Source organism: Scyliorhinus canicula, chromosome 18 (assembly GCF_902713615.1).
Source record: "Scyliorhinus canicula chromosome 18, sScyCan1.1, whole genome shotgun sequence".
NCBI lineage: Eukaryota > Metazoa > Chordata > Chondrichthyes > Carcharhiniformes > Scyliorhinidae > Scyliorhinus > Scyliorhinus canicula.
Window position 1 is genome coordinate 39921362 of NC_052163.1, and position 13504 is coordinate 39934865.

Below are 13504 nucleotides of genomic sequence, written 5' to 3' on the forward strand. Positions count from 1 at the left end.
CCAAGAGCATGGTTCTGTTCCTTTATATAAATGGGAGTGGGCAATCAGAGTCAAGATAACGCTGATGGGTTCAAGATTGGAAACGCCAGCAGAGAGCCTTCGTTTGAGGGGCTGGGCGGAGCTTAGAGAGAGAGAGAGAGAAAAAAAGAATGCTGTTCTGAACAGTTACAGAGGAAAAGGCTTTGGAAATCGACCGAGAGATGTCATGAGACGAGGCCCAACCTGCCCCAGGAAGATGCTGCCTGTGACCCAAACCAAACTTAAGACCCCCAAAATGGCAGAGACCCTGCACGAGGACCTGAATGCGCCAAAAGGTAGACCTGTACTCACAGAACCCCGGGCCCATCCAGATGCAAACGTGCTCCCCCCCCCCCCCCCCAACCCCCCGGCAACCCCAAAATCGAAACCAGTGCCTGGGACCCCACCGGACGCAACCACTTACCTTCAACAAGATCAGACTTCTTCCATCGGATCCTGGGACCATCCAGAAGCTGCTGCCGACCGAGGAAGCGAGGGAAATGTGACGGTCTGCAGGTGAGACTAAAGCAACGCAGTTTCAAGTCTCCTCTTCCCTAGCATACCCCTGGCAAATGTCTTTTGTTTTAATAAAGTTTGTTTATAAAATAACAAAGCCTTTATTTCTTACATTATCTCTCCTGGAATATATTGATCTTTCCGCACCGTCTTAAAACCTCAAAAGCTATGGCTCTGGTTAAGTCTCTTAGCCACTGTTGAGAGCTCACCAGGTGTCTGTAACAACAGTTAATCAGGCTGCCAAGCTAGATAAGTATCCAATCCCGAGAATTGAATAGGCAAAGCTGGCATGAGGTCAATCTTACACAAATGTTGTTCAGAGTCATGTGTGCTGGCAATTCAAATTAGATGACACTTCCTGGGGATATGTCACAGTAAACACAGAGCTATTCCAGTACGCACGCCTGCCTTTTGGCTTGTCTTTGATATTTACAATATTCCAAAGGGCAATGGAGATTCTGCACAGGGGCTACTGCAGGTTGTAGTATACCTTGATGATGTCCTTATAACTGGATCGATAGAGGCCGAGCATTGAGAAAACTTAGGAGAGTTGTTAAAGAGATATCAAGAGTTCTCCTCTGAAGTCCACCTTTCTAGTCACTGAGGTGACCCACCTGGAACGCCGTGTAGATGCACAAGTCCAGGCCCTAAAGGAGGCATCTACCCCCACAAACACAACTGAACTCAAATCTTTTTTATTGGTTTTGCATTCATTTATGACAACATTGCAAGGAACGTCACACAAAAATCTAGAGGAATCTACAAAATGGGAATACGAAAGGAAGATAAACAGGGATGCATAGAAATATAGCATACATATAGATAGGGGGCCCCTAACTTTGGCCCCCCAGTGATTGGTTACCACAACCATACTGTCTTCATTATATACAAGTTGCCGCTTGGTATTAAAACGTAACAGGGGTGTGTTTTGGTGCCACCCAGGCATGCTTTAGTGTTGTTGTGGTCGCACCCATGTGCTCCCTTGCCATTGGTCCCCTCTAGATCCTCTGCCTTGCTTACCCTGTGTTCTGGTTGGTTACACCCCTGCCTCTCCCTTATTGGTTGCTGGTCACAAACCGGTCTTTGAACAAGCTAGTGAATTGATTCCAAGTGTTGCGGAAGTCTTCCTCCGATCTTCGAATGGTGAATTTTTACTTTTCCCAATCTAAGGAATTCCACTAAGTCGGACAGCCAGTCTGCAGCCTTGAGTGGCGCTGCTGATCTCCAGCCGAGCAGGAGTCTCCGACAGGCAATCAGGGAAGCAAAGGCTAGAGAGGCTGCATCTCTCCCTGTAAAGAGTTCTGGTTATTCCGATATCTTGAAGACCACCACTAGTGGGCATGGCTCCACGCTAACCCCTACAACCCTGGACATGGCCTCGATAAAAGCGGCCCGATACCCAACAAGACTGGGACAGGACCAGAACATGTTGGTGTGGTTGGCCGGGCCTCCCCGGCCCCGTTCACGTTTGTCCTCCACCTCTGGGAAGAACCCGGCCATGCGTTAGGCTCAGCCCTGCACATGAGGAGGTAGAGTTCCGCAAAGCTCTGCTCCGCTTCATTCCGTGGGCTATTTGCTCTGAGGTCCGGATCTTCCTCTCCCAACTTCTACTCTTGCTATTTTTCCAGCTCCGTGACTGATTTGAATGCATTTCCGTGGATGGTTGTAGTTTAGGGTGAGGGTGGAGTTTTTTTTGATAACAGATATATGGGTTAAAATGGCCTAAATTGAAGTTCCCAAGGGAGAGCCACCTTTCGTGCAACCGCTCAGTACATCGCCACCACCGATAGTCCACTCACATCTTTTTTGGGGATGGTAAATTACTATGGACATTTTCTACCATCCACGTCAACAGTATTGCCCCCTTGCATATTCTGCTAAAGAAACACCATTGTTGGTCTTGGAAAGCTCCCCCGGAGGATACTTTCAACAGAGTAAAGCAATTGCTATATTCCTCAAACCTGTAAGTACACTTCAACCTATGGAAAAAACTAATATAGACCTGCGATGCCTCTCCATTATGGTTTTGGTGTGGTGATGTCCCATGAGATGAATGATGGCTCTGAAAGGACGATAGGGTATGTGCCTGAACCCCCTCAGAGGCTGAAAAAGGCCACTCACAAGTCGAAAAGGAAGGACTATCAATAGTTGTTGGCATGAAGAAATTCCACGAGTACTTACATGGCGGACACTTTACCATTGTTTCTGTCCACAAACCGGTCTTGGGTTTCTTCAACCAGGTCAAGGCTATCCCACTGATCACCTTGGCAAGAATTAAACAATGGCGTTAACTCTGTCCGCCTTTGAATACACTTTCAAGCACCAGCATGGAACACACAAAGCAAATGCGGATGCTCTTAGCCGCATTCCAGTCCAGATGAAATCATCAGAGCATCAAATCTTTTAGACACATTGCCAGCTTCGGCGAAACCAATGTGTCCAATGTGAGAATTGCCTGTGCTGGGAGAGGTACCTATTGTTGCAGATCCTGTTAATGCCGATCCTTTGGAAGCATCTCAGACAACACAATTATGCCACTCTACAAGAAACAAAAAACCCTCTCGAAGATTCGATTTATAATTGTCCACTAATTACATAATGTTTAGTTAGTATTTAGTATGAAGTGAATTAGTAATTGAAGATTGTACAAATGATTTAAAGGGAGAGGGATGTGATGATTGTCCCTTTAAAAAAAAAAATTCAGAGTACCCAATTAATTTTTTCCAATTAAGGGGCAATTTAGCGTGGCCAATCCACCTACCCTGCACATCTTTGGGTTGTGGAGGCGAAACCCATGCAAACACAAGGAGAATGTGCAAACTCCACACGGACAGTGACCCAGAGCCGGGATCCATCCTGGGACCTCGGCGCCTTGAAACAGCAGTGCCAACCACTGCGCCACCATGTTGCCCACGTGATTGTCCCTTTTAAGGGCAACACAGCAGAGTAAGATTCACCTGGTCTGGGTGACCAGTGGGACTCAAGAATTTGGAATCACCCAATGGTGAGAGAGGCTCTGAGGCAAAGAGACATTTTTGGGCTACCTGCAGCCATGCAGCACGGTAGCATAGTGGTTAGCACAGTTGCTTCACCGCTCCAGGGTCCCAGATTCGATTCCCGGCTTGGGTCACTGTCTGTGCGGAGTCTGCACGTTCTCCCCGTGTGTTTCCTCCGGGTGCTCCGGTTTCCTCCCACAGTCCAAAGATGTGCGGTTTAGGTGGATTGGCCATGCTAAATTGCCCAAAGTGTCCAAAAAGGTTAAGCGGGTGTTACGCGGATAGGGTAGAGACGTGGGCTTGAGCAGGCTGCTCTTTGGTTCAGACTCGATGGGCCAAATGGCCTTCTTCTGCACTGTAAATTCTATGAATGTGTGCCATTTTTTATTGATAAATACGTTTTATGTTCATTAATGCAGACTGTGAAAGTGCATCTTTTCAGTATACCATTTATACGATGAGAAGGGGTGAATCCATGCCCCTGTTGTGCACCATGAAGAATTGGATGGGGTGTTATTGATGTGTAAATCATGGTCCAAACACTTGTACTTGTCTGCTTTTTTCTTAATCATTCATGGGACGAGGGCATTGCACGCAAGGCCAGCATTTATTATCCAACCGAATGTTTTTGAGAAACTGGTGGTAAGGTGCCTTCTTGAACCACTGCAGTCCATGTGGTGAATGTACCTCCGCTGTTCTGATAAGCATGGAGCTCCAGGATTTTGGTCCAGGCAGTTCTGTATCATGAATGTTACCTGCCACTTACTAGCCCAAACCTTGATGTTGTCCAGTTATTGCTGTGTGCAGACAAGAACTGCTTCCTTATCTGAGGAGTTCCAAATGGCACTGAACATTGTGCAATCATCAGCGAACATCTCCACTCTGACCTTATGATGGTGGGATGGTCATTGATGAAGCAGCTCAATATGGTTGGAAATCAGACACTGCTGCAGGAGCTCCTTGGGGCAATATCCTAGCTTTGAAACGATGAGCCTCCAACAACCACAACCAAATTCATTTGTGCTGGGTATGACTCCAGCCAGTGGAGAGTTTTCCCATGATCCCTATTTACTTCAATTTAACAGGGTCCTTGACACCATACTCGGACAAATGCTATCTGAGATGGACCATCCACTTGGCACTGGATGACTTTAGGCGACTGCAGATGCTTCAGCCTTGTCTTTTGCCCCAACATGCTGGGCTTCCCCATTATTCAGCTTTGGGATGTTCATGAAGTCTCGTCCTTCAATTTTGTTATTTACTTGTCCACTACTGTTCACTACCGGTTGTGGGAGAACTGAAGGTCTTTGATTTGATTACTTTCTTTACTATGCTTACAGCAAGATAGCCACTTATCAATCATGTTAAATGTTCATATACACCTGTAACCATTTCTGAGCGTTACATTTTATTTATATTGTAACATTTTATGGCAGAAATAGCCTCACAGCATGTGAACGAAGCATATTAAAGCAGTGGTAATTTATGTTTTTAGTGCTTCCTCCAAATGGCAGGCTGCAGAATATTCTACTGCCAAATCCAGATATCAGCTTATTCATGTGGAAAGAAGATGACCTACTCTGTGAGTGTATTTTGTTCTTACACTATCATGTCTATAATAGGATTCTGAAATGTATTGGGCATTCTTGCTTAAGAAAAAGTGATTTCATGCAACATCCCAAATATGAGCCATTTCCATTTTCAAATGTAGAAATAAGCAAATGTTTAGAAAATGGCAATGAAATATATAATGATTGAAATGAAAGGACGAATATTTTACATATTCTATTTTCCATGTGCAGTCCTTGCTCATTGACAATCTGTCTTATGAGCATTTATTGCAAAAAGACTGGAGTATAAAAGTAGAGAAGTGTTGTTGCAATTGTACAGGGTGTTGGTGAGACCACATCTGGAGTATTGTGTCCAGTTTTGGTCTCCTTATTTGAGGAAGGATGTGGTGGCATTGGAGGCAGAACAGAGGAGGTTCGCCAGATTGAGTCCAGGGGTGCGAGTGTTGATGCATAAGGAGAAATTGAATATTTTGGGATTATACTCACTGGAGTTTAGAAGGATGACAGGGGACCTGATTGAAGTATATAAAATACTAAAAGGGATTGATAAAGTAAATGTAGACCAAATGTTCTACCTTGTGGGGCAATCTAGAATGAAAAATCACAGATACAGGTTGAGAGACGGAAGATTTAGAACTGAGTTGAGGAGGAACTACTTCTCACAGAGGGTGGTGAATTTTTGGAACTCGCTGCCCCATAATGCGGTGGAATCTGAGTCATTAAACGGTTTCAAGAAGGAGATAGATAAATAAAACAGGTTAAAGGGATATGAGGAACAGGTAGGGAGGTGGATTTGAGATCAGGAAGAGATCAGCCATGATCTGATTGAATAGTGGAGCAGGCTCAAAAGGCTGAATTGCCTATTTCTGCTCCTAGTTAGAACATAGAACATAGAACAGTACAGCACAGAACAGGCCCTTCGGCCCTCGATGTTGTGCCGAGCAATGATCACCCTACTCAAACCCACGTATTCACCCTATACCCGTAACCCAACAATCCCCCCATTAACCTTACACTACGGGCAATTTAGCATGGCCAATCCACCTAACCCGCACATCTTTGGACTGTGGGAGGAAACCGGAGCACCCGGAGGAAACCCACGCACACAGGGGGAGGACGTGCAGACTCCACACAGACAGTGACCCAGCCGGGAATCGAACCTGGGACCCTGGAGCTGTGAAGCATTTATGCTAACCACCATGCTACCGTGCTGCCCATAGTTCCTATGTTCCTATACGAATTAGGAGCAGGAGTAGGCAACTCAAGCCTGCTACACCATTTCATACGATCACGGCTGATCAAGTTATAACCTCAACTCCACATTCCCATTATCACGTGACAACCGTTCGCCCCCTTGCTTGTCAAGAATTAAATAGCTCTGCCTTAAAAATATTAAAAGACACAGGGCGCGATTCTCCGACCTCATGCCGGTTCGGAGAATAGCGGGCCACGCCGGTTTTTCACGCGACGCCGGTCCGACGCGCTCCCGCTATTCTCCCAAACGAGAAACATTTTTACATCGGTTTTCCTGCGGATAACCTCGTCAAACGCTCTAATACGGCCAAACAGCCGACTATCCGTTCCCCCGTTATTCTCCGGCCCGGATGGCCCGAAGTCCCGACATCGTGATGCCAGGTTATGACGCCGGCTATCATACCTGCTTTTTAAAGTCGTCAGCCAGTCGTGCTGGCTGACCAGAGGAGCGAGGAGGTGAGCGGACCGCCGGAGTCTGGGCAGACCGGAGAAGGCATCCCCGAGATGGGGGGGGAGAGGAGGGGGGGGGGGAGAGGAGGGGGGGGGAGAGGAGGGGGGGGGGAGAGGAGGGGGGGGGAGAGGAGGGGGGGGGAGAGGAGGGGGGGGAGAGGAGGGGGGGGGGAGAGGAGGGAGAGGAGGGGGGGGGGAGAGGAGGGGGGGGGAGAGGAGGGGGGGAGAGGGGGGGGAGAGGAGGGGGGGAGAGAGAGGGGGGGGAGAGGAGGGGGGAGGTGGAGGGAGAGGGAGGGTGAGGAGGAGGGAGGATGAGGAGGAGGGAGGCTGAGGAGGGGAAGGAGGGAGGGTGAGGAGGGAGGGGGAGAGGGAGGGAGAGAGGGAGGGGGAGGGAGGGGGGGAGAGAGGGAGGGGGAGGGAGCGGGAGGAGGGGGGATGGTGGAGGGAGAGGGAGGGTGAGGAGGGGGGAGGGAGAGGGAGGGTGAGGAGGGGGAAGGGGGAGGGAGAGAGGAGGGAGGGAGAGGGAGGAAGAGAGGAGGGAGGGAGGGAGGAGAGGGAGGGGGAGAGAGGGGGAGGGAGCGAGGGAGCGGGAGGGGAGGGGGAGAGGGAGGGTGAGGAGGGGGGAGAGGGGAGGTGAGGTGGGGAGAGGGAGAGAGTGAGGGATGGAGTGACTCGTACACCCCCGGTTACAAAATGTCAGCCGCCCTGCCATGGTATGACGGTCACGAGGACACGGCCACTGGTTGAGGATGACATAGTTAACTGCCCGTTGGATGCAGAAAGTGACCAGGGGTTAGGCTGGCCGCGTATCAGCAGCGCGACCAGGCCACCGGGACACACAGGTATCCCATGGCAGGCGACTGCCGAGTTGTCGACTAACCTCCGTCTAACATGTAGTGTCTCTGCCCCCCCACCACCCTTCTGTAGGTTAGCAGAATGTATGCGAACAGAACGGCTATGTTCTGCGCAGTGGTTGGGGCCGCTGCACTGCATTTGGAGATGGAGCAGCATCAAACCCACAACCCGCAGTGGATGCAGGGCCAGCTGCAGCAGCAGAGGGAATGGCCGTGGAGTTGCCAGTCGTCGAGCAGCATGGGGGGTGGGGAGGAGGAGGAGGGGGAGGAGGAGAGAGTGAGGGTGCAGCCACGGTGTCAGAGGCGACGACCAAGGCCGAGGGTGTACCGTGGCCGGATCTCTTTCCAGACAATGCCGGACATCACCTGCAGGAGGAGACTCCGGCTGAGTAGGCAGACGGTGATACATATAGAACATAGAACAGTACAGCACAGAACAAGCCCTTCGGCCCTCAATGTTGTGCCGAGCCATGATCACCCTACTCAAACCCACGTATCCACCCTATACCCGTAACCCAACAACCCCCCCCCTTAACCTTACTTTTATTAGGACACTACGGGCAATTTAGCATGGCCAATCCACCTAACCCGCACATCTTTGGACTGTGGGAGGAAACCGGAGCTCCCGGAGGAAACCCACGCACACACGGGGAGGACGTGCAGACTCCGCACAGACAGTGACCCAGCCAGGAACCGAACCTGGGACCCTGGAGCTGTGAAGCATTTATGCTAACCACCATGCTACCGTGCTGCCAGAACTCTCTATTTCTATTTACACTTATTTTGATAGGGGGAGGTCCTGTTTCCCCCCATTGAGTTTTCATGGGAGGTTCAGACGGTGCTCCTCCTCGATTTTCCATGTGTAGGGGGACGCGGTCGAGGCAATGGTGCGGTGGAGGAGGAGGGGGGGGGGGGGGGGGGGGGGGGGGGGCGGTGGTGGTGGTGGCAGTTGTGTGTTGACCGTCTGCGCGACTGGTGATGCAGGCGGTAGTGTTGGTGTTCAGCGGGGACGCCGCGTGCGACGTGTGAATCCTGCACCACCAAGGCATTGCATGCCCGCCGACCTCGCAGGATCCGTCGTGCAGCCTCCTGGGCATCACCAGCAGCCGGGTCCTGTCTGCGTGCTGCGCCCTCCTCCTCTGTGCTGGCACCACTGCCACTGGCTTCTCCCTCCGCCTCCTCCAGCAGTGCATCTCCCCGCTGCATCGCGATGTTGTGCAGCGCACAGCAGATCACAACAATGCGAGCGACCCTGTTGGGCTGGTACTGCAGGGCCCCTCCGGAGAGTTCCAGACATCTGAATCTCATCTTCAGGAGACCAAAGCAGCGCTCCACCACACCCCTGGTTGCTGCATGGGCCTCGCTGTATCGGGTTTCCACATTAGTCTGAGGCCTCCGTATAGGCTTCATCAGCCAGGACCTCAGTGGATAACCCCTGTCGCCTAGCAACCAGCCCCTCAGCCGGGGGAGCCGTCCTTCAAACATCGCAGGGATGAACGACTGCGCCAGAATGTAGGTGTCATGCACACTCCCTGGGAACCTTGCGCAGACGTTCATGATCCTCATGTGGGGGTCGCATACCACCTGAATATTCATGGAGTATGTCCCCCTCCTGTTTGTGAAGACCTCCCTGTTCCCTGCAGGTGGGCGCATGGGGACGTGAACACAATCGATTACCCCCTGCACCATCGGTATCCCGGCCACGCTGGCAAATCCACGAGCTCGTGAATGTTGACTTGCTCGGTCCTCGGGAAAGGTGATGTAGCGGTCCGCGATGGCATAGAGGGCGTCGGTCACATCCCGGATGCACCTGTGCACCGATGACTGGGAGATCCTGGAGAGGTCCCCGCTCAGAGACTGGAAGGAGCCGGTCGCATAGAAGTTAAGAGCGACCGTCACCTTGATGGCAACCGGGATCGCGTGTCCTCCTCCCGTTCCACGTGGGGCGAGGTGCGCCACGAGGATGCCACCCGTGCGGTGTCGGCCTGGGTGGCTGCCATGAGCGGCACCACTCCCTGCTCTTGGATGCGGTTCGACTCCTCTAACTGTGTCTGCAGCTGCTGGAAGACAGCCCTCATCCCGTCATTGTGTCCCTGGGTTTCGAGATGCATCGGCTGTGCGGGTGGGTCAAGTAAACCCAGGAACCCTGGAAACGTCTGGGAGCCAGCTGCATGCTGGGCCTGGGCTGCCTCCGACAGTCCAGCCCCTCGGCTGCTCCGACCTCCACCTGCTGTACCTGCTCAGCTCTGTTGTGCGAACCAGACCGTGACCCGGGAGCCTCATCACTTAATTACCCAACCGAGGTGAGTGTCTCTGGGATGGTGGATGGTGTGGGAGATAGCTGCGCCGCAAGCTCGAGGTCCTCGTCCGTACAAATGTCGTCGGGGTCATTGGCCCACTGATGAGTGGCCGCAGGGCATTTCTCCCTCTCCCTCTGTCATCGTCCTCTGCGCCTCCTGCTCCACAGAATCTGTTTGGGAGGATGGCACCCCTGACTGTGCTCCCGGCACCCTCTGGCGTGCAGCCCTGGGTGCAGTGGTGGTGGTGGTGGCAGGTGCTCGTCTTTGCCTGGATGCAGACGGCCCTGGTTGTTCAGCAGCACGTCCTTGGGAAGAGAATGAAACGGGGTTATTTAGAAACGCTCAGCCGGGCGTTGGACGGTCCAGTGGGCAGAGTGTGAAGGGACAGAGGATGGGGGGGGGGGGTGTCCAGTGGGCAGAGTGTGAAGGGACAGAGGATGGGGGGGGGGGTGTCCAGTGGGCAGAGTGTGAAGGGATGGAGGGGGGGGGGTGTCCAGTGGGCAGAGTGTGAAGGGACAGAGGATGGGGGGGAGGGGGGGGGGGGGGTTGTCATGCAGGGTTGACTCACTTGGTTCAGCACCTCCAACCTCGCATGGCGCGACCTCCCGGGTGGCAGATCCCCCTGCAAGGTCCAGTGCCCTCTGCTCAAACGTGGTCAGGGGGTGGAAAATGGGCAGACTCCCTCCGGTCCTGTTGCGCTCCCGGGTATTGTGAGCAATCTTGTCCTGGTGGGGGATATAGATAGATCATCAATTCGGCAGGTATCATCAGGGCGTTCGCATATTGGAGAAGGTTGGGGGGTCAAGTTGTAACTAAACCATTGCATCTCTCCAGGGGGTCGCAGCGCTTATGTGGGTCTGTGACTACTTAGTAAACCACCTTCCACTCACTCTGCCCCCCTCCCCCTCCCCCTCGTGCCAGGGGGGAGGTGGGTGATTAAGTACATGGGGGGGGGGAAAGGATTGTTGTGACCCAGGGGCACCCTCTTGGCACTTACCCTGGCAGCCCTGGTGAGGTCGTGGAGCATCTTCCTGCATTGCTCCCCAGACCGAGGGGTCTGCCCCACTGCACTCACGGCAGTGCCCACCTCACGCCAGGCCCATCAAACTACGCTGGCAGGGTGGCGGTGCCCTCTTCTAGGGCAGATGATGCTCCTCCTCCACTCCACCTCATCCAGGAGCGCTTCGATATCTGCCTCTCCAAACCTCGGGGCGGCCCTCCGTGGCTCCGACATCTTTCTCCTCCCGTTGCTGTGCTCGCTCGCGCCTTTTGACGACGCAGAGCGGCGTCACGTGGGTGTCGTCGGGTCGTCATTCGGGCGTTGCAGGGTTATGGCGTCATTTTTCACGTGAGGTCCGCGGCCCCGGTCCTAGCCCATTTCCGGGGTGTGAATAGCCCGTGAGCGGGGCGTATCGGGCCGTCGTGAAAGTCGGCCGATTTCACGACGGCATTCCCGATTTTCCACGGGAGCGGAGAATTCCGCCCACAACCTTTTGAGGAATAGTGTTCCAAGGACTCATGTCCCTCTGACAGAATAAATGCTCTACGTTTCTGTCTTAAATAGGTGCTCCCTTAATTTTAAAGAGTGATCACTAATCTCTAGGTTCTCCCTCAAGAGGAAGCATCCTTTCCGCATCCACCCTGCCAAAATCCCTCAGGATCGGCGGGCGGGCCTGTGCCGTGGGGCCCTCTTTTCCTTCCGCCTTCGCCATAGTTTTCCCCATGGCGGAGGCGGAAGTGACCCTCTCCCCTGCGCATGCGCGGGGATGACGTCAGCAACCGCTGACAATCCGGCACATGCGCGGACTTCCGCCGGCCAGCAAAGTCCCTTCGGCCCCGGCTGGCGTGGCGCCAAAGGCTGTTCCCGCCGACTGGCGGAGCGCCAACCACACCGGCGCGGGCCTAGCTCCTCAATGTTAGGGCTTGGCCCCTAAAGGTGCGGAGACACTTATAGAACATAATGATTACTCAGTGCTATAATTAATCTCAATCCTTAATAAAATAACTTATGTAAAACTACTCATGTGGCATCCTAACGATTCAGTTTGAAGAGGTGTCATGACTGAACCCCCGCTTCAGTCACCACCACTGCCACCTCCTCCCAAGCCCAGTTAAGGACAGCGAGCTTGAGCCTCCTGCCCATCCAGGGGAAGAGTGTGTCCCGCCTTTCCTCTATCGCGTCCAACATTTTATCGAGCTCCGACTCAGTGAAGCGCGTGCTGGTCTTCTCTGAGCTATTTTTTTGGCTGGAATGAGAGTGATGAGACCATCAATTCACGCGGCATGTGGTTAGAAGTGAACAGTGGTTTTAATCGTCTTACAACAGAGCCTGCCTGTGACAAGATGAACACGAGATGAATTGGCAGGCAGGCTCCGACTGCCAAGCTTTATACAACCAGTGGGGGGGAGGAATCATGGGCGGAACCAAGGGTGGAGCCCAGTACAAACTTCCGTACATTCCCAGTACACCTCCCCCTAGGGGCAGAGCCGCGCAACTGCTCGTGTGCCGAGCTTACAGAGGCATGGTACAACATGTGTGATAACAGTGTGAATTATGCTATTATGATTCACCACAGAGAATGTGTGAGAATTGGAGAGCTAATAAGCAGCTCCAGAGTGTCAAGCTCTCCAGCTTATATGCAACAGGTCCTGCAAGTGCATATCATCTTCACAATGTTTCACCTCTGGCTCATATTGTTGTTATATTTTTTCCAGGGAAGGAACTGGTGCAATTTGTCAAAAATCAATTTGGCAACAGCCAAGATAGTGCTAACAGTGACTCTGACAATTCTGAGATGAGTGAGCCAACAGACAGCCTTAACTTTGAGCCAACGAGATTATCAGTTCTGTCCACAGACAGTGGCATCGTTAGAGACTGTGGAGATCCACCCCCTGCTGGAGAGAATGAAAAAACGCAGAGCAAATTGTTCAGAAGGGACGGCATGAAGAAGAAAAGTTATGATTTAGATAACACGCTGCTGCTTTCCGATATTCCTGATAATACAGCGACAGGGGCTGATACGAAACTCCAGCGGAAGTTTGGTTGCAGTACGTTGTTATTTAACATCAAACAACAAAAGCCGAACACTGCACGCATTATGCTGATTGGGAATGACTGCATTTTGGGAAAATTAGCAAAGACTTTTCTTTCTTTGAGGTAAGTAATTCTTTGAACAATTGATCGTAGTTTATATGAACAATTTACAAAATAAGAAATGTTCCCCCTTTTTTAGATGGTATCCAATATCTGCTTCTGGTTTTATTCTACTCCATATTTCGATCAATATTCCCATAAACTTTACAAAGCGGCAGTGTGTCATTTTATACATTAAAAAATATATATTTTCAAACATCAACCACAGGACAATGTCGCAGTGATAGAGCTTGCAAGCATCCATGCAACGGTATAGTGCAAACAATTGGTTTTTTTTGCAGTCGTGTGGATACTATTCTCCCCCCTCCCCTCAGTCTCGCTCGCCCTTACTCCTCCCCCCTCCCCCCCCCCTCTCAAACCCTCACCCCCAGTCTCGCTCTCCTCTCCCTCT

At 52.0% G+C, this 13504-nt stretch overlaps 1 protein-coding gene across 2 annotated transcripts in view; it reads left to right on the forward strand.

The window, feature by feature from the left end:
• The window catches only part of LOC119953621 (phosphoinositide 3-kinase regulatory subunit 6-like), a 165279-nt gene that overhangs the window by 124187 nt on the left and 27588 nt on the right, over nucleotides 1–13504 (forward strand). For both annotated transcript variants that reach the window (XM_038778069.1, XM_038778071.1), the window contains 2 exons: nucleotides 5026–5112; nucleotides 12675–13116. In XM_038778069.1, the coding sequence (XP_038633997.1) occupies nucleotides 5026–5112; nucleotides 12675–13116 (529 nt within the window). The remainder of the gene's footprint in view (nucleotides 1–5025; nucleotides 5113–12674; nucleotides 13117–13504) is intronic.